The sequence below is a fragment of the Trichoplax adhaerens genome, genomic scaffold, assembly GCF_000150275.1.
Source record: "Trichoplax adhaerens TRIADscaffold_2 genomic scaffold, whole genome shotgun sequence".
Classification (NCBI taxonomy): domain Eukaryota; kingdom Metazoa; phylum Placozoa; class Uniplacotomia; order Trichoplacea; family Trichoplacidae; genus Trichoplax; species Trichoplax adhaerens.
In genome coordinates this window covers 897,072-919,417 of record NW_002060944.1, presented here as the reverse complement: position 1 = coordinate 919,417, position 22,346 = coordinate 897,072, and the positions used below count along the sequence as shown (strand labels likewise).

The 22,346-nt window shown below is 34.7% G+C and overlaps 3 protein-coding genes across 3 annotated transcripts; 2 read left to right on the top strand and 1 right to left on the bottom strand.

Moving 5' to 3' along the window:
* Window positions 1-2,425: 2,425 nt before the first annotated feature.
* On the top strand, window positions 2,426-3,672 carry TRIADDRAFT_37145 (uncharacterized protein; the record flags this gene model as incomplete). The annotated part of the gene is made up of 5 exons (XM_002109716.1): window positions 2,426-2,590; window positions 2,857-3,012; window positions 3,159-3,284; window positions 3,386-3,427; window positions 3,535-3,672. The coding sequence occupies 5 exons, from the start codon at window positions 2,426-2,428 to the stop codon at window positions 3,670-3,672; spliced, it is 627 nt and encodes a 208-aa protein (XP_002109752.1).
* Window positions 3,673-7,115: 3,443 nt separating this feature from the next.
* On the top strand, window positions 7,116-9,683 carry TRIADDRAFT_52945 (uncharacterized protein; the record flags this gene model as incomplete). Its single annotated transcript, XM_002109715.1, has 10 exons — window positions 7,116-7,196; window positions 7,525-7,627; window positions 7,882-7,947; window positions 8,234-8,345; window positions 8,524-8,597; window positions 8,724-8,777; window positions 8,924-8,980; window positions 9,127-9,230; window positions 9,311-9,430; window positions 9,516-9,683. 10 exons carry the CDS (start codon window positions 7,116-7,118, stop codon window positions 9,681-9,683), a joined length of 939 nt encoding a protein of 312 aa, XP_002109751.1.
* A 1,225-nt stretch (window positions 9,684-10,908) lies between these two features.
* TRIADDRAFT_52944 (uncharacterized protein) lies at window positions 10,909-16,504 on the bottom strand (the record flags this gene model as incomplete). The annotated part of the gene is made up of 2 exons (XM_002109141.1): window positions 10,909-10,976; window positions 12,340-16,504. The coding sequence occupies 2 exons, from the start codon at window positions 16,502-16,504 to the stop codon at window positions 10,909-10,911; spliced, it is 4,233 nt and encodes a 1,410-aa protein (XP_002109177.1).
* Window positions 16,505-22,346: the final 5,842 nt, after the last annotated feature.

Below are 22,346 nucleotides of genomic sequence, written 5' to 3'. Positions count from 1 at the left end.
TGGGATCGCTAAGCATTGAATGAAGTCAACATGATCCATTCTACTGCACTGTCGAGTTTATTCCAATGACCGCTCGATCTCATTGATATCAACATGGCAGTCATCCTCGATTCTATTGCATGAGTATCCAACTAAGTCAATCAAAAGCATCAAAATATCATGATTTCTATGGTAGAAGAGCTATCTGTGATAGATTAGTAGTAGAATGATGAAGAACTTGCCTTGGATAGACAACGAAACATGTTGCAAATGGTTGTTGACTTTAATGGAAAACGTCGTTGATTTGAAGTAGCTTGGGCTTGTTTGTTAGCAAGTCTGCAGCGCACAGTAGTGGATACACTCACTCACTGTACAAGAATAACATACGTCAGGCCGGCAGCTTGCTTATGAACCGGCGCAGGGGTTGATTGTTACGCCGCATTCTGACGTCAGAATCCAGTACAGTACGGTACAGTACCGTACAGTACGAGTGACAAGATCGTACTGTACTGAGCTGGCGTACAGTGTACAGTACTGTACAATACAATACAGTACTGTACAGTGCTGTACTGTACACTGTGGTACGAGTGACAAGATCGTACTGTACTGAACTGGCGTACGTACTGTACAGTACGGTGTGAGCCAGTTCTATTTAGAGTGCTATTAGGCAAAATAAATTGTGGTAAAGTTGCAAAATTTGCCTTAAATTCTATACATACAGATAGAGAAGTTTATTCAGCTTTATATTCGTATAATTCTTATTACATTTGGATTCACACTCGTGATTTTAGGGTACCTTAAAATACTCTGATTCGAACTGGTTCACACTGTACGTCTGTACTGAACTGGCGTACAGTACTGTAACTGTGTACGAGTCACAAGATCGTACAGTACTGTACTGTACTGTACTTTACTGATCTGGCCTACAGTGTACAGTACAATAGCCTACAGTACAGTACTGTGCTAACGCTTTCTTGTCTATTTTTAGCTTGGCTGCTCTATCCACTATGATGCAGTCTTGCAATATTTCGCAATGCTTCATGGAGTATTACGCCAGATTAATCTTGCTGTCCAATGTCCACATTATTAGAGACGCTTACAGTATGGGAGTAGCATGTTCTACTCAGGAGGATGACATTGGTGCTAGAGAGCGCTCGCTTCTCTACAGAAACGTTGGGGCCATTATACTAAAACACAGTCTGTGTGCAAACCATAGCATGGTGGACACACGGTTTAGTATTGCAGTTTAAAAAAATGGCATTGGACATCGATGCATGAACTAGTCCATCGCTGCCTTATACTGTACTGTACTACTTTGGGGCCATCGTAATAAAACAGCTATTCTTACCGTCTGTATGTAAACGATAGCATGGTGGACACACGGTTTAGTATTGCAGTTTAAAATGACATTGGACATCGATGCATTAACCAGTCCATCACTGCGATATACTGTACTGTTCTGTCATCTCGAGACGAAAGTCTTTCAACACTCGATATGTTGCATAGTAGAGAGCCAAGTTGGCGTCGAATAAAGTGAAATGATATCGAGCCAAATTCATCATATTATTTTATCAAAATAAATAATACTCAATTAGCTACGATGAAACTTCTTGACACATTATTTTGAAACTCTGCGGTCAAGATGTGCTAGATCTGTGTTTACGTTTTCCAAACTCCCTTTCTATAGACTTCCATACTGCAAATATTGGATGCCTAAAAGGGACTGTGCTACTAAAGTCAAACAGAATAAGTTAAAGTCATAGTGAGCTTATATAATATACAAACTGTAGCAGCATAACCAACCAAAATCTCATTTTGTAACCATATGATATCGAAGTTCCGTACTGTTGCACCAAGCTCGAAAAGAGAGCCTTTGAGGCTTGAGCATTTGAGCTTAGGATTGGATAGCAAAGTGACCAGAGTCCCAAAAAGATGGCAGAAGGCTATGATTGCACGCAAACTACAGTACACGGTCTATACGATACTGTACTGGATAGAATTTTAGTTACAACCTACTACTGTATTTTATTTTTTTTTGGATACTGTACACCAGACGGACAGAGAACAACCCTGCGGACGCTCCTCGATATCAATTCGGCTGTTTCCAGGCCAACTCGACTGCCAAGCAGGCCTCCAAATGTTTCGCTAGAGCTCTAATCCAACATTTTCAATGTTGTACTAGTAGTTGACCATGTCATCCATTGCTTTTCTTGTCTACAGAAGAATAAACAGTTATGCAAATCAATACTATTCTCAAATTATTGTCTATCCCAGACTGATTCAAACAATCAACCAATATTCATCTAGAAAATGGTCCAATTTAGTACCTGGAATGCAGCAGCGCCAATGGTGTAGCTACTCCAAAGCATGTCATCAGCTGACTGCAAAGAATTTAACCATCCTCAATCAATTTTCTCCTCTATACCAGTCTCGTGGTAACTGGTTCATGTCTTATCAACGGAGAGCATGTTCACAACGTAGCAATGCTAATAGTATTCAACCTGGTAGCAAGGGCAAAAATAGGACTACCATGATCTATGTGATAGCATTGGCAATTGCAGTGATTGGATTATCCTACGCAGCTGTGCCACTATACAGAGTATTTTGTCAGGTACGTGATTAGCATTCTTAAATACTTGGCATACTTGTGTACTAATTGCTCAATTCGAATCTGATGTTAATTAATAGTGATAGATGTTGGTAAAAGTCAAATGAAAGTGCATAATTTTACTTCTCTAAGCTGTATCATGGATATCTTACAACTTGTGAATTAAAAGCAAGAGCACATAGCAAATTGAAATTCATATAGCATGGATGATGACGTAGGCTATATAAGCATACAGGAATTGACTTTATGATTGAAATGAACCAAAACAGGCTTCCGGATTCGGTGGCACGACCTCTCGTGTCATTGATCCAGAGAAGATCGCTGAAATGGAAGCTGTACCGGAACGACCTCTGACTATTCGCTTTAATGCGGATACAGGAGCTACAATGAGATGGAATTTTAGACCCAAGCAAAAAGAAATTCAGGTAATTTTTGGTCATGAGGGATAGTTCTGAAGTACAAGCTTAATATGGTCTTATTACAATTGCATACATACATACACCCTAATCGTATGAGCAGTCCAATCATGAATCATTTTTCTATTTGTATGGCACCACGTACGCAACTCAAGTTGATTCCTGGAGAGACTGCATTAGCATTTTATGCAGCTAAAAATCCAACCGATGAACCAATCATAGGAATTTCAACTTATAATGTTATCCCTTTTGAAGCTGGCCTCTACTTCAATAAAGTTCAGGTAACGACTTTTATAATTTTATAATGAATGCCATATCGATTCAACTTGAATAGTAGTATGCAATCATTTCCTAACGATAACGATGCTACATCATAAATTAGTGCTTCTGCTTTGAAGAACAAAGGCTAAATCCACACGAAGAGGTAAATTGTATGCTTTATGCTGACATTTCGTTATTGCTACGCTATGAAAGCGTTTGTACCGCTATGCATTACGATTTCAATAACAATTTCATATTTTCAATTCATAGGTGGATATGCCAGTGTTTTTTTATATTGATCCAGAAATTATGAATGATCCAGCTTTAGCTAGAATAGATACCATTACTTTATCTTATACATTCTTTGAATCTAAGGATTTTGATCAAAGTCATTTACCAACAAGTTGAATTTTATTGCCGTCTAGGAAGATATTTCTATTTTATCATAATAAAATTACAGATCTTCCACAGATAGCTATGCTCTATGATGCACAATGATTGGTACTTTATAAACGGTAACGTGGCTGTAAATAGATTCAACTTCTTGTAGTCACTGAAACATGTAAAAGATGGCAATTTTAAGATCTTAAAATTCATCTTCTATCAATGTATGACTAGCTTTTTAAGATGATATGCTTCATTTAAAATAGGTGATAAGCTGTTTATTTATGTTATCGAGATGCCATAGACCAGATAACTTAGCTAATACATTACTATATTTGACGATAACATCACGGTTGTATAAAAGTTTATACTAGTTATATGTGATACATATTTTTAAGATTGTCAAATTGAAACTATGATTTTCTGCGCTGGAAGCGTATCTTTTAAATCTACGTATCTACCTAATTGAGTTGCTAATCTCATTCAAGCCAATAAACTAGAATAGTGACCACAACAATAAATAACTGATAACCTTGTCAACTATCCTTATAGCAAATAGGACCCTTTTGCCTTACAATTTTGACAAAAGTTTTACAAGTAGTTATTTACTGCGTAAGAATAGTAATCAACGTATAATACTTTAATAACTATCCTAAATGCATAAAACTAATCCATACAGTTGGTCTAACAAATAGAAATGCAAAACCTTTTCAACGTATACGTTTTGTTGGCTATGCATTCATTGCACTAGTAATAATACTTTCGACAGATACAGATGTATCGCAGTACAGAGGCATCGAAACATCATAATTGCCTTAGTCCAGCGTAATCATAACAATGCCACTTATTGAGTTAGGCTTGGAATTGCTGTGAATGCCTATATAGAAAGATAAAAAGTAAAAGTGAAATGATTGAGTAAAATAGAATGGAAAATCAGTCAATTACGGAATATACGAGTATTACATTATCATAGCTTTAAATAATTACCTGAACAAGATTCGATTCAACTATAGTTACCAGTTTGGTTGAAGTAATTGAATATCCTGACTAGCAAATAGCTACATAATATCTCTGTTCATAGATTGTTAACACGTCGTAAGTTTAAAATTTATTCAATCCTATACTGTTACGCATTGATACATGTCGATAATATTTATGAAAGATATATAAATGTCCGCAACTTATACGCATTGCATTCATATCTATGTAATGCATGCACCTGATAGTTGCGTTGCTAAATTATAATTCTTAGGTACGTTACATTAAGATATCTTTTATATTAGTCGATGTCTTGACAGCCTCAATATTACTAGTGTACTCTACATCTAAAATATTCGAACGAAAAATTAAGCTGTTGTATTACGTTGTTCAGGCAGTTAATCATCATATAATAATCGTATACCATAATGAATTAATTATACAACTATGACACAGTACTCTACAACGTTGCTATTACGATCACATAGAGCAACATATCCACTACATCGATGTCATCTACTGCGTACAATAAATAAATTTTACCTTTGAAAGCTTGCCAGAATACAATCTTGTAACCTTCAATTATTCACAATATAGTACAGCTGATATCAAAGTTTAATACTGTTTAGTCCGATATTGATACCAAAACATATCCAAAGTTGCCATCTCTTCCATAAATGACCATTGTAATCGCTCTTAGTAAATGATAAAAATCCTCGTATATTGTCAAAGTGTCTTGCTAGCAAAAGCAAAAAATGTTGACTGTTTACGATACTGCATAATCACAGAACTCCAATTTAGTTACTTTAACTGGTAACATCTCTACTCGTAGTTGTAGTAAAAAAACAGGATAAGATTGTCAATTTAAAATCTGAAGCCATTGACTGAGTTATAATAATAAATAGACGTTACCGACGAGTAATTTCAGTACGAAACTCATCTAGAAACAACGTGATACATGAACTTAACAGTAGTCGTAGAGATTTTTGTGAACTATTAGTAAATTGCATCTTGTAATCTGTAGGGTATCAGGAATAAATACACGCAAATGCAAGCCTATCTTATTATACGATTATACGATCTTATTGGGATAGCATTAGGATTTCTGATTTGTGTTGCAAAGTCACTTGCCATCGAGACGCAGTACTGTACGAGTATTCGTATTTACTATGGCAAACATCAGACACGAAAAGCGCAATATCATCCAATACATGCAATTAATTATCTACTTATCCAACCTGCAAAATACATAGTAGACTAATTTGGACTTTCTGATGTTGCCCTGAGGTCTAGTACAAGTTGAGCACGCGTTTAGCCGCTTCCGCCGAAGGTATAAAAACCATTGCCATTCTTGAGTACTGTAGTCCTTAACTAGAGAATCTGCTTGTCCGACTTTTCGTATTGAAGCTTTGAATGACTACCCATAATCTGGATCCTGCTAGTCTTCCATCCATCGGATGTCATGCGTGCACGATTCAAGGATAGTTCCAAGCGAAATGTGAACTCATCTAGTGTTGCACTATATTAAAATTGCAGCTCGATGCAAGAGTATGCTGCCAAATCCAGGCTGACCAAACTCAAGTGTAATCATTTTGAATGACCAATGCTGTAAATCACAGATTGGTTAGAATAGCTACGCAAAGTGTGAACGTACATTCAGATTTTAATTTTCATTTCGTCAATAATCAATTAATTGATCCTGACTTCTTGTGCAAGTTGATCGTGACACGCTGAAGAATTGATGGAAGCACTCTAGCTTCGTAAAAGTGCCCAACTTTTGCATAGTGACTGTTGTAGTTTTGGAGCTTTGACTGCTATGCAAACAGCTCATAAAGTAGTATAGTGTAGTAATTAGGACGGATTTTTCTTAAAAGTTGAGGTTAAAACGTCGAAAGATACAGTTATTGCTTACTATGGACCTTCTGAGTCTATTTTCTTATCCACTGCTATTAATTTAAAAGCAATTGATGAGCTTGAACCAACTGCTTTCCATATACCATGGCTGCAATGGAGAAAAAGAAAGTTAATTATACTTACAGAATCAAGCAACCGCATATTAAAGTAATAACGAATGCAAGTGTTTGGAACATTTTTTAGACGATCAACAGCCTGCGTTGTCCGTCTGTCCAAGAGCTGTTCCCATCGTGGTTTTCTTCGTGTAGTCTACGGTACGGTACTGTCTTCAACGGTAGCTGTAATGGCATACAAAATATTTATCAACTGAGTACAAGAACTTTTCCATTTCCTTTTCAATCATTGCGGGGTGGGTCAAGACGGAACCGGAAATTGGAGGCCATTTTTAGTATTACAACGCGAATAATCGTTTACATGTCTATACTGGAGCTTAATTCTAAGCCATTATTCCATTTTGTGCACTGTAGAAGACAGTATTTTAACTTATTTACAAGCCAGTCGTCATAATATCGCAGGGTAGGATTGCAGAGGATCATGTAGGAAATAGGGTGCAGCTTTCGCTATGAGAAGTAAAGATGCCTCTCTTCTTCCAATCAAGACCTATAGAAATCACTCCTGATGCGAACACTCTCAACGGTTTCAAAGAAGAATTTAAGGTTTGCTTATTTTGATGCTGTATGTCGTCGTCTTCATTACAGGGATATTTACCTGTATAAGCCTACGTAAACATTGCAATCCTATCCCAAGGAGCAACACTAGAGATTATGTCATGGACTACTAGAAGCCTTCTTCCAGTAGTCCATGGTTATGCAACGCTGGCATGTTGTGTTCAGTCTTTTTAGATAGTCTAGTATACTCTAGATGCGAGTATGATGTATATTTCTAATCTTCCCTTAGGATTAGCTCAATAGGCATTGTAGCTTGTTAGCTTGATCAATTGTAAGTACTGCGTCTGAACATGCTGTAATGTTATCTTTTGGATAGAAATCATCACAGTATTTAATTGATAGTGGAAAGAGAAATTTCCATTCCGGCAAGGTGTTATACGTTGCTCAAAGGGAATATGCAGTAGTCCAATTCTCGGATGGTGAGTATGCTAGGCTAGGACATGACCATTTTACACTCCAATGGATATTAGAAAGACTGGTGATATCATCTCATCGGAAGTAGTTTATAAAGTCCAATTATTCCGATAGACTTTTTGATAATATTGATGGATGATGCATCTGATAACTTGATTAGAATAGAGTTTGCGTAGTTTATACGAGAAATATACTGTATCTGCACGATTAAGAAGAATAAATGAACTGAATCTTGTTTTATACTTACTGTTAACATTAGATAATGTCCAAATTATGGGTTCAGAAGATGCAACTACTTGTCATATAGTCATCATCAGACATACAGGTAATATTTACCTAAAAATATCTGTGCAAAGATATATTTATTCATATCCAATGTTTGACGATGACGTATTGTATGTACATCATTGCCCTTACTTGAATTGTATAATAAACAGCGATTGTTTGATGATAGTCAATACCCAATAGTAATCATCTTAATAGCTTTATTTGATCTTACATACTGCGTAGTGTTCCAGTAAATATATACTATTTTAGAGAAAAGAGAATGAACAGTAAAATATGAGTATAGAATTGATCGGATTATGGCCATCAATCTTGTCTAATTTTAGGATGTGGTACAACGGCCCTAGGGCACTTTGATGGTACAAATGTTGGGGATAGTCTTAACAGAATGATCGCTACAATTCAAGTATATGCTGACAAATCGAACATCTCCGGACGGTATCGTATTTTGTAATCATCCATTAACTATCTTGCAATAAAGGCTACAGCTAGGTTGATTTATCTACTACATAAAGTTTATAAAACAATAAATAATTAGAGCTTCCATCATGTTGGCTACTACCTGCTTTTCTTCGCTACAATGTAGTTTAATATCATTCCTTTCGAATTTATGCAGACTTGAAATTCATATTATTGGTGGATTTAAAGATAGTAAGGGTCTATCTCTACAGTTATCTTTGGAAATTATTGGTGCGTATGTTTAAAAATGTGAAAATTGACGTTGACTTGTCTAGAAAACAAAAATGGAAATATTCATTCACGGTCAAATCACTGGCTTTCATTTCTGAAATCATTTTTATTCCCATCTACAACTAGGTGCTTTAGCATCATCTGCATTTGATCTACACCTTGTTACTCCCTGCTTTGGAGGTATAAATGTTATTCTTTACATATTGGTCTGCTAAATGTTCGGTTACAGCAAATCGTATTAAATATGTAATTATTTTCGCGTCGATATACGGCATGATTATTTCCCGTTATAATGATCAACATAAAATGTAACTTTTTCTACGTAGAAATTAATGATACCGTTCGAGATGATGGTGAACATATGCCTATAATTTATGGTGCTGGTATGGTGATTTTTTACCTCATGGGCGTACTTATCTAGCTTATGAAATGCTTATAAAAATGTTATACTATTTGATAATAAAGAAGAAAGTATGTCAACTCATAGGCTCTGTAATTTTTTCTTCCGTATTATGGATGACGTTGATAGGTATTGATATACAAAGCGGTGTAATAAGCTGGGCTTCATTTAGCGACAAAGGTCCAGACGAGATTATTCGCCACAGCCGACTTTCTTGGGGATATTGCAACAAAGTAATTTTAAATAGACATATATTTCTACAATTGTTTACAATATCTTGTATTGTACTGATATCGTTGGTATCTCTCGATAGATGACTAACCTATATGATACTGCAACATGTGAAGTTCATATTAAACCGTTCGCCTATAGACAATATCGAAAGGAAATGTATATTTATTACTTGAGAATGTCGGATCAAGAATTTTTAAAGGTAAATGATATAGACTGAATTCTTCGTCGATTAATTAGCATTTGTAACCATATGACGCTTTTCTAACGGCATATTGACTTTTCAGAATATGTCAACTTCTCCAAAAGTTGAACCAAGCTACTTTGTTGATAAAGCCAAGGAAATCTTACTATTTATGCTGAGTTCTCCTAGGAGCGATACATTATTTCCTAACGGTATACCGCGTCGTTACCGCTGTCACCAAGGAAAGTGGATTCGAATTGTTAACTCTTAGGTATTCCCCTTTCGAGGCGAAAAATTTCGTCTAAAAATACTACGGATAAATATGATGATCAGACATCACATCGTATGAATTCATACTTTCGTTTGAAAATTATCATCCTTTGAGACAATGGAAAGACTTTCCGCTAGCTTTTTTTGACATGCTATGATTACAAGAAGATTATTGACTATTCTGGAAGATTTACTACCACATATTAATTGTTGCGCTCGTACTTTTAATTATCGAGGTATATATGTAGCAGTCTAAGCATAAGCGATAGCACTGAAAGGAGTTCTCATTGTAATTAGCCACCGCTAGGCTGTGCTGATTTACGTGGATTATCCTATTCAACAAAAATAGCCTAGTGATTATATTAAAGAATCCATTAATTTATCGATCCATTTGTTCTTATATATATTGTTTAATATATAAGTTGTGGTCAACTGATGTCCTATTGAATCTATTCGACTCATGCTATGTACAGTCCCTGTACGGGTATCAAAAAAGAGATGCACACGGAGTGTTTGCAAATTCAAGCAAATTTATAATGAGATATTTTCTCTATAGTTGAGCCCAAGAGTAAACAAGTATGGGTGTAAAGTGGGTAGCGGGCAATTAAGTGCTACTTGAATTCTTTCTTTATCTAGTGTACTATGTTAACGAGCTGTAATAGTGTTCTCTTCTATCCACTTCTCTCAGGTACACAAGAACGGATATGCCAACAGCTAAAGTAGTTAAAATAGCTTTATTAAAGTTATACATATAACAGGGAATATAGGGTTACTATGTATTATAACAGCTTACAACTACTTCTAACTTCTCTAGTTTGAGTTTGGCGATATTCTGCTTTTCTTTTATCTTTCTGCTGCGGCATCACTTTAATAAACATGTTTGTAAATATCGTTCGGAATTAGCTTAAGTTTCCTTCTTTTCTTTATTATATCTTAGAGTTTAAGGATATTTAGTATAAATATTCAATCTTATATACGAAGCAATAATAGTTCCACATTTCATTTTCTTATTTTATTACTAGCCAGTGTAATCCTAGCCTTTCAGCCTAAAATATGTGAATCTACTACGGTACTTGGCACTAAAATATATAAATAGCATTTACATGCACAATCTATACAGCTGAGTATTATAGCTGAAATTTTAAAGAAGCTTCGTGGTGTACTTTACTTTTGCGCACAAAACATTCAAAGTTTATTGACTGAACAAAGAAATTTGTACATGTAATTTAGCATATTAAAGTACTATAAATTTGAGCAACGTCAAGCGCTGAAACATGATATTTCTGGCATTCGCCTAGATACGCACCAAAATCTGCACTTTATGATCTAGTTATATCATCCATACCATTTTATTAGCCGTGTAATTTCTATGAAATAGTATGTGCAGTTTCACCTACAATCAGGTATCGTTTTATCGAATTTTATATTGCATATAAATATATGCGAAATAATACATGTACATATCTTGTCTTGAAAATAAATTACAATTTACTTCAAAAAAGGTGTGTTGCAATACTTAAATTCCAAGCTTTGAAAACACATAAATTATAACTTATCTTTAAAACTTTATTCTTATTGCATAGGTAATAATGATATATGTAAAATATATACATATCTCCTACATCTTGCAAATAAATTACAACTTTTTTTTAAAAGATTTCTTGTCGCGCGGATAATAATGACAATAGTAGACATGATATCATAACTTACTTTAAAAAAAATTGATGTCGTACGGATAATAATGATAATAATTAAAGTGTGTAGCTTTATAATCAGTAAAGTAAGAGCAAATTGTAGTTCATTGCAATGCCTCTTGGAATACCACATTTCTAGTATCAAAGCTGTTGACTGTGACGTTTTTGTCGGCCAAAATTGCTCTCACACTGAGCCTTGATAAGTCCTGGAACCTCAGGTGAAAATTCGGAAACACGTTGCCAATTAGGGCAGATTCCTCATTGACCTGGTGTACGATTTCTTACATTACCCGTAATTTAGCAAAACTTCTTAAATGAGTAATAAAATACGGGTAGAACTACTGCCTCAACCAACTAAACTATCAATTAATGAGATAACTCACGACTATCCTAGACTATTTTTGTCTTCTCTAACTTCAACCGCTCTCAATTACCGAACTACGCCACCATTTATATGCTACGAAGAGCAGTGGTGGTATTAGACTATCCAGCTATGATTCTTAAGAACTCAAAATTAAACTAGCAATCAAACACACATGATAAGATAAATTATACCCTAGACTACCGAAAATTACTAAATTAATACTAAGTATGGTTTAGCTTAAAACTGTACATTTCTACAGCATACACTAAGAAAAAAACAATAATCCCAGATCAAATGTTTTGGCTTCATACTGTATGAAATTACAAAGTAACATTAACTTCTACTATAATTAATGATCAAAATTAGCACACATATATTCTATTAACTAAATACATCGCTTGAATTAAAAAATCATAATATCTGATTCTTAAAAATTATGCTACGGATTATCGCAACTTCTAACCCGAATAAAGCAGTCGGGTTTACAATTTACTAAGATACTAAGTAAAATCTACCATTATAATCAACCAAATAAGTCATATTTTTAAAGCTAGAATAATTACAATACAAGAATTTGAAGGAAAATTCTAAAAATTAACCTTCATTACACTTGAGTGATTTGTTATACATTGATAGAGCGTCATCATGCTTGCCTTGATTATCATAAACAAGTCCAATGTTGTTATATGATTCCGCAAGGCTCGGATGATTGTCGCCATGAGTTTCTAGTCTAATCTTGAGTGATTTGTTATACATTGATAGAGCCTCATCATACTTGCCTTGATGATGATAGACACTTGCAATGTTGTTATATGAGTCGGCAACGCTCGGATGATTATCGCCAAGTGTTTTTAGTCTAATCTCGAGTGATTTGTTAAACATTGGTAGAGCGTCGTCATGCTTGCCTTGATTCCAATAGACACCACCAATGTTGTTATACGAGTCGGCAACACTCGGATGATTGTCACCAAGTGTCGCTAGTCTTATCTTGAATGATTCGTTATACGATGTTAGAGCGTCATTATACTTGCCTTGATTCCAATAGACAGTTGCAATATTATTATATGAGTCGGCAACGCTCGAATGATTGTTACCATAAGTTACTAGTCTAATGTCGAGTGATTTGTTATACATCGATAGAGCGTCGTCATACTTGCCTTGATGATCATAGACGAGCGCAATGCTGTTATAAGAGTTGGCAAGATTTGGATGATTTTCACCTAGTGTTTCTTGTCTAATCTTGAGTGATTTGTTATACATTGATAGAGCGTCGTCATACTTGCCTTGATTGTTATAGACAAGCGCGATGTCTTTGTATGACTCAGCTACACTCGGATGATTATCGCCAAGTGTTTCTTGTCTAATCTTGAGTGATTTGTTATACATTGATAGAGCGTCATCGTACTTGCCTTGATTCTTATAGACAAGCGCAATGTTGTTATAAGACTTGGCAACTTTCGGATGATTGTCGCCAAGTGTTTCTTGTCTAATCTTGAGTGATTTGTTATACATCGATAGAGCGTCATCATACTTGCCTTGATTCTTATAGACACTTCCTATGTTGTTATATGACGTAGCAACACTCGGATGGTTGTCGCCAAAAGTTTCTAGTGTAATGTTGAGTGATTTGTTATACATTGATAGAGCGCTATCATGCTTGCCTTGAGTATCATAGACAAGCCCAATGTTGTTATATGAGTTAGCAACACTCAGATGATTGTCACCAGTTGTTTCCAGTGTAATGTTGAGTGATTTGCTATACATTGATAGAGCGCTATCATACGTACCTTGATTATAATAGACACCTCCAATGTTGTTATATGATTCCGCAAGGCTCGGATGATTGTCGCCATGAGTTTCTAGTCTAATCTTGAGTGATTTGTTATACATTGATAGAGCCTCATCATACTTGCCTTGATGATGATAGACACTTGCAATGTTGTTATATGAGTCGGCAACGCTCGGATGATTATCGCCAAGTGTTTTTAGTCTAATCTCGAGTGATTTGTTAAACATTGGTAGAGCGTCGTCATGCTTGCCTTGATTCCAATAGACACCACCAATGTTGTTATACGAGTCGGCAACACTCGAATGATTGTCACCAAGTGTCGCTAGTCTTATCTTGAATGATTCGTTATACGTTGTTAGAGCGTCATTATACTTGCCTTGATTCCAATAGACAGTTGCAATATTATTATATGAGTCGGCAACACTCGGATGATTGTTACCATAAGTTACTAGTCTAATGTCGAGTGATTTGTTATACATCGATAAAGCGTCGTCATACTTGCCTTGACTATCATAAACACCACCAATGTTGTTATATGACGTAGCAAGACTCGGATGATTTTCACCAAGTATTTCTAGTCTAATCTTGAGTGATTTGTTATACATTGATAGAGCGTCGTCATACTTGCCTTGATTCTTATAGACAAGTGCAATGTTGTTATATGACTCGGCAACACTTGGATGGTTATCGCCAAGTGTTTTTAGTCTAATCTCGAGCGATTTGTTGTACATTGATAGAGCGTCATCGTACTTGCCTTGATGATCATAGACAAGCGCAATGTTGTTATAGGAGTCGGTAACATGAAGATGATTGTCACCAAGTCTTACTACTCTAATCTTGAGCGATTCGTTATACATCGATAGAGCGTCGTCATACTTACCTTGATGATCATAAACAGTTGCAATTTTGCTATATGAATCGGCAACACTCGGATGATTATCGCCAAGTATTTCTAGTGTAATCTTTAGCGACTTGCTATACATTGATAGAGCGTTGTCATACTTGCCTTGATTCTCATAGACAAGCGCGATGTCTTTATATGACTCGGCTACACTCGGATGATTATCGCCAAGTGTTTCTTGTCTAATCTTGAGTGATTTGTTATACATTGATAGAGCGTCATCGTACTTGCCTTGATTCTTATAGACAAGCGCAATGTTGTTATAAGACTTGGCAACACTCGGATGATTGTCGCCAAGTGTTTCTTGTCTAATCTTGAGCGATTTGTTATACATTGTTAGAGCGTCGTCATACTTGCCTTGATTCTTATAGACACTTCCAATGTTGTTATATGACGTAGCAACACTCGGATGGTTGTCGCCAAAAGTTTCTAGTGTAATGTTGAGTGATTTGTTATACATTGATAGAGCGCTATCATGCTTGCCTTGAGTATCATAGACAAGCCCAATGTTGTTATATGAGTTAGCAACACTCAGATGATTGTCACCAGTTGTTTCCAGTGTAATGTTGAGTGATTTGCTATACATTGATAGAGCGCTATCATACGTACCTTGATTATAATAGACACCTCCAATGTTGTTATATGATTCCGCAAGGCTCGGATGATTGTCGCCATGAGTTTCTAGTCTAATCTTGAGTGATTTGTTATACATTGATAGAGCCTCATCATACTTGCCTTGATGATGATAGACACTTGCAATGTTGTTATATGAGTCGGCAACGCTCGGATGATTATCGCCAAGTGTTTTTAGTCTAATCTCGAGTGATTTGTTAAACATTGGTAGAGCGTCGTCATGCTTGCCTTGATTCCAATAGACACCACCAATGTTGTTATACGAGTCGGCAACACTCGAATGATTGTCACCAAGTGTCGCTAGTCTTATCTTGAATGATTCGTTATACGTTGTTAGAGCGTCATTATACTTGCCTTGATTCCAATAGACAGTTGCAATATTATTATATGAGTCGGCAACACTCGGATGATTGTTACCATAAGTTACTAGTCTAATGTCGAGTGATTTGTTATACATCGATAAAGCGTCGTCATACTTGCCTTGACTATCATAAACACCACCAATGTTGTTATATGACGTAGCAAGACTCGGATGATTTTCACCAAGTATTTCTAGTCTAATCTTGAGTGATTTGTTATACATTGATAGAGCGTCGTCATACTTGCCTTGATTCTTATAGACAAGTGCAATGTTGTTATATGACTCGGCAACACTTGGATGGTTATCGCCAAGTGTTTTTAGTCTAATCTTGAGCGATTTGTTGTACATTGATAGAGCGTCATCGTACTTGCCTTGATGATCATAGACAAGCGCAATGTTGTTATAGGAGTCGGTAACATGAAGATGATTGTCACCAAGTCTTACTACTCTAATCTTGAGCGATTCGTTATACATCGATAGAGCGTCGTCATATTTGCCTTGATTATCATAGACACTACCAATGTTGTTATATAATGTAGCAACGCCTGCATCATTCTCGCCTTTAATTTTCGAGTTAATCTCCACTGATTTATTATACATGGCCAAAGCCTTACCATACTTGCCTTGATTAGTGTATACAGCGCCAATGTTATTATAGGAGTCACTAACATCGATATTTTCACTTCCTAACGATTTCAATTTCAAATCAAGAGAATATTTAAAATTTGCCAAGGCGCTACTCCAGTTACCCTCAAGTCGTTTAATCTCACCTCGCCTGTCCAAGCACATTGCAATCTTCACTTCGTCTTGTAGTTGTTTAGCTAATTTCTTTGCTTTACTAACCCATTCACGGGCTTTTATCCATTGATATTTTTCTCTATAACAATCAGCCAAATCAAGGCGAACATTATATTCAAGTTGATGAGCATTATTGTTACCTTTGAGTATCGATTTTATTTGAATAATAACTTTTCTATAACAATAAATCGCCCGCTTGTAACGTTGACGATTTTGATACTTCCGACCCTTTCTGTGTAGAGATTCTATTTTATTGCGAATAGTCATAGACAGATTATCCATATTTTCAGTTTTGAATAAGAACCAACAGATAGGATAGAAGAAAATAGATTTGTACTTTATGCTCTTCTCGATGTATTCGCTAAATTTAGATAACTATACGAATGGCCATTGTGATAGATCTACAGAAACCTACAGAATAGCTATCTTCAACGTTCAATCGATATTTCAAAGTCTACTTCTGTTAAGGATACTGTTAAATTGATGTGATCATATACACCCCAATTGGTTAATGCTCATTAGTTATTCCCTACATCATTATAATATCAGCGATCCAATGTGGCAAATGCGCAGGCGTCATTATCGCCACCATTCTACTAAAGCTTTTAATCCTACCCACTAGAGTGAGTACCCACCCTCCCTTGAAACGAGCAGCGCGGGGGGTATTTATACTACTGTTAGATGACTGTGATTATAGGCTCATTTCAATGGGTCAGTATAAGGTTCTTTTTACAGTACTTTTTACCTCAACATTTCTTCATGTAAAACGAATAGCTCTAAGGTAGTCATTCCTGCAGAGTACTGATTTTTAAAATAGTATTCGTTATATCGCTAAGGGTGGCCACTGGGCCTTTCAACTTTGATTTGATGTAATACTCTGATGAAAATTGAATAAACATAGAATCGTTATAGAGTTTTCTACATAGCCATTTTGACTGTTACATTTTCTTATAACGGTTGTTATCGACATAGCAAGCTTTGCTTGCATACGCAAGCGATCCTTAAAGGTACATTATAATGATTGGTATAGAATTGACCCCAGTACTAAGGACATTGAACCGCACTATCGATATCTTACCGTACCTGCTAATCTTAACTTGGTATGTCCATCACCGTACATTAGTTATCATAATGTGCTTTGGACCATTAACTAATCTTAATATAGCATAGTACATTACTATTACTGGGACATATATAATATCGAATGATAATACTATCTGTTAATTTATTAACGAATTGAGTATAAACGTATATTTGACAGTTTCGCTTACCAACCTTAACATACCATTAATACTGTATATAGTAACCATCCTTATTCGGTAAACATATTAATACGAAAGTTACTTAACGAAATTTGAATTGGTATAGAAATGAGTGATCTATAGGGTTTATGTAAATATTATGGAGAAGGTATTCGTGATTGATACACATCAGTAGGTACTATTAGTTCTATTGCTCTCATGCAATTCATAGTGTTATCCTACTGTAGTTCCCCTGTCCCGGTTATTTTTGATTGCTATATTTCATACAACAAAAAAAGCTTCTAAGAGGATAATGTCAGTTAGTTAGCTATCTAATAGGCGAAAGCGAAGTGAACAACGTAGAAATGCACGATCAGTACGTACATTAAATCAATCTGCGAGAAATGTACATAATTGTGATAAAATCCAATCACGGCAATTATAAAGTTGTAGAAAATTAGAACTTTATTAGGTCTAATACAAAGACTAGCTAGACACAACTCTACTCTAGCCGTAAACGACTATTGAAGGACTTCCAGAAAGAACGAACTGAATAGTCTAAAGTTACCAGCTAATATTCATGTCATAACAGTCACAGCCACAATCAGCATAGCAACATTCCACCTTAATTTACGCATAGTCTAATTATTATTAGTGGCAACATTTTACAGCGGACCCATATTAACCCGATATGGAAACAACAACAGTATTTCTGTAGATATTATTCTTAGCAGTCAAAGTACGGTAAACTAAGCATATCCTAATATATGAATTACAGTTCTATTTTTACCTCTAGCCATAATAGTAACTCAACACCTCGCTATATATAGTCATCTGTACTATAGCATAGAATCTACCGTGACAGTCTGTAGTAGCGAGTTACCAATTACGTCTTAAGATAAATATAGAAAGTTACGCTTCCGTGCATCTTACTAACATGGCTAAAAGTCTACAATCACAATACTAAGTTTCGTTACAATAATACAAGCGTGATTTGAATAATACTAGTACAAACTCCCGTCGCTTTGCTGACGGTTTACGATAATGTGCTCATTTAACAGATAGTATTACCATTTGATAGACCTGTCAGAGGTTCAGTAACTTTATACCGTGTACTGTACTTACAAGTAGTTTGTAGCCATGTACCATTATGAATTTCATTACAATTTCTACATTAATTAATTACATGTTAGGACAATGATTTTACTATAAACTAATTCAATTATTTATCAAAACTAGTATACTTATTACCGCGTGCTGCATAAGTGTAAACCATGATGATCATAGATTATAATTTGTTTTTACTTGTAGATTTTATTACATGTGATGCAATGTCTGATAGTCGGCTGAGTGGTTTATTACTATATCTTCAGTTACGAGCAGAAATGATAAGATGTAGCAAGAGAATATAGCCTCGTATATTTTCCTCTATTAATAGCAACAGATTTCATAACTACGCTATGAATATATGATTTTATATACGCATGCAAGGTAGCGGCTTGAACCATTGCATGATGAATAAAAAGTATTGAATTTTCTGATTGGGAATTTTAGTAAGTAAGAATTTTGTGAAACTGAATTTTTGCTGTAAATTTGGAAACTTGAAAATTTTTGGTGCGATATCAAATTTGCATAAGGAGATTTAGTTTACGAAGCCTGTAAATGACGTTGCAATCATAAAATTTTTGAGTACAGAAGAATCATATTTGAAGAAATAGTTAAAGATAAATAACTTTGTAGGTCAATTGATTGCATGTGAAATTGTTAACTTTTTTCTGTAAGCCGTAGCAACAAGCTATTTGAAAGATTGATAGACTATTTCTTTGTAAATTTTGAATTGTTGTGCGATTGTTTCTCTATTTTATTTGTTGTCAAAGCTACATTAAGTCGACCGGGATGCACCAAGTAGAATTAAAGTTTTGTAAAAAGTATAGCTTAGGATCTTGATTTTTACATCATTCGATTACAAGAAAGAACTAGTATATCATCTAAACTTACCTGGCTATATACTTATCTTGATATCTGCAGCCATTATCACTAATTGCAGTTACCAACTACTTTCCAAATTCTTTTATAAGGATAAAGATTATAATTAGTAACATACTCGTATTTTAGCCAATTATAGAAACTTTTTATTTTAACATACATTTATCCGTTACTGAAAATAAATATATCGTAGATGCTATGATTAAAATGTATAACTGAGTACACACAGTTATTCACTACTGCACCGTACACAATACTGCTAATATTTAGACTATATCTAATACAATTATCTTTACCTGCAATTACTATAATGTTCACAAGTATTAGTAACATACAATTGTTATCAGCGAAATTAAAATAATGTGAATTGATTGTAATGTAGGATACCACTAATAATTTACAAATGATTCCTGTAAATGTAAATTACAGTCTATAACAAGTTTAGTATATAGAAATATTGCAATGCAGAAATAATAACGGATACTAGACATTTTCTGTTATTAATTATGTCGCTTTGCAACAACATTTTCTATATTTCTATTACTAATTTACTGCAATATTGCATAGTTAAAACTGATACTAGACATGTATACCAGTATACGGGTAAATATTTCTTACTTAATTCATAATATCTCAAATGAGAAAGATAAATTATTCACCTTCTGTCAAAATCATATCGTAATCTACAGTCAAATGATCATTGTCGAAAGTAAATTTAATTTTGTAGACGATGGCTAATATTCTATTCCCTCCTACCAGAGAACACACTGGATGAAGTTAGACATTGTGCAATACGCCATGCACCAGGTATAGGCAGTAAAATGATAAAATGGTTGACAATTGTTGAACGTTGTATTCCTTACATCAAAAATTTACGCAAATTGTAATAGGTATACTTCTTAAAACACAGATACAAGTTTGTATAATCATTATCTTTGTATCATCTAGTGTTTCAGCACTAATTGTATTCTACTATGTATCTTACAACTCACATTAATAACTACTAAGAATAATTATTTTCCTAATTTACTTTATCGTATTCGTTGTTCGTCTTTTCTCACTTTTCTACAGTAATTGGATTAATCTCCTGCGCTCTACATTTTTTATTGTCGATCTACCTTACAAACATGTGTCGAAGTATGAATTTAGTTTATTCGACTTAGACCAGTGAATTAAATACCTGCTTATTTTATTCTAAGCTTGGACTAAATTCACATTTGACGTATTGATAGACTATTGCTAAAGTACTTTGCTATAGTGATTTCAGCTAACTACAGTAGTTTTGTGTAGGTAATACAGTTTTAGTATGTAGTGTAGAACTGTACAGTATGTCTTTGAAAAATATGTGCTATATAAGGCCGTAGCTGATAGCCATATTAAGTAATGTTATTAAGCAATGTACTAATGTGATTGATGACTCCTATGTAGAGGAGCAATTGATCAGAATTTGTATAGGTTGTATAGAATTGTTATCGTGGAGGCTAGGTCGATTATCCGGTTTATCTTAGCCATTTTCGACTGTTATTACGAGGGGAAGAAATTAGAATTCTTCTCCGACGGACGACACCCGTACGTTAATAAACTTAACTGTTACCAGGCAATTATACGGTGTTGACTATTTTGTGTCACATGAGGGATTTGCTCGATTTTAACAACTCAGAATTTTGAGTTGACGGATTACGAACCTAGGGCTATCAACTCGTACACTACATTTATTGTTCAATTTTTATGTAAATCTTATATTGTCTATTTACGAGTAATCGAATGTACAGTACATCAAAACAGATACGATCTATAATATATAATCTTGAATTAATTATATTCGTACAATCTTTTAAAACCATTCAATTGTATCTGTAAAGATGATAATTTTTATTTTTAAAATAATATGACATTTATAAAAATTTGCGCTTCTAAAAATCATCATAATTCGATTATTACATTCTTTCTTCATATATAAACTAAGTACATCAAAACTTGATAAACGATTTAGTTGCATGCATTTGATCGAATTAGATTCTACGCTTGCCTTATATACTTAATATCTTAATAATTGATAATACTAACTGAATATAATATATGCCGAGTGCACATAGATCATATTTTGCATCTATTTGATAAGGTCCACAAAATACCAAAATATCAGAATTGGCTATTTTTATCAAATGAGTAACTTAATACTATTAAAACTTATCATCGTTCATCGAATTTTAATGGCTCCTTGCTCTATAGTAATCCTATATCATTGCCATTGAAGAAGAAATACCGTAGCCAATCCTGGAGAGCAGCTATTCATACAGTCGTATGGAGACAATGCATCAGAAGATAGATAATCGTCCTCGTCCTCTTTCTCCAATCATGTAATACAAACCAAAAATTAATACATGTCTTAAATAGTATTTAGCAACGACTAGCTACAAAAATATTACAATCAACCTCATGTTGATTTTTGTATAGGCAGCATTAGAGTTTAGGTCGTCATCCCAGCTTTGATATAGAAATTTTGTTTCTTATTCGACCAATCCACGATTAGGATATTTGGTATATTATTTTAAATTCTGCATTTTACGGCTACGATTAAAGCGTGTGCTTACAAGTAATTACATAATTTCATTACCAGCACATATATTATCATAATGTAATAGGAGATGCAGATCGAAAGGTAAAATGTATCTAATAGATTGTTGATATTTGATAAGACGCATAAGCTGTTTATTTCCACCGAATAAAGCAGTAGACAGTTACTAGCTTTTATTGCTCTCCATAATTGTACAGAAATAAACTATTTCGTATTCACTAGCATTAACCAATCAATAGTTATAATTAATCCATAACTTGTACTTAAGAAATACAATGGCATCTATGTGAAGGAATAAACACGCATGAAAAACCGATGA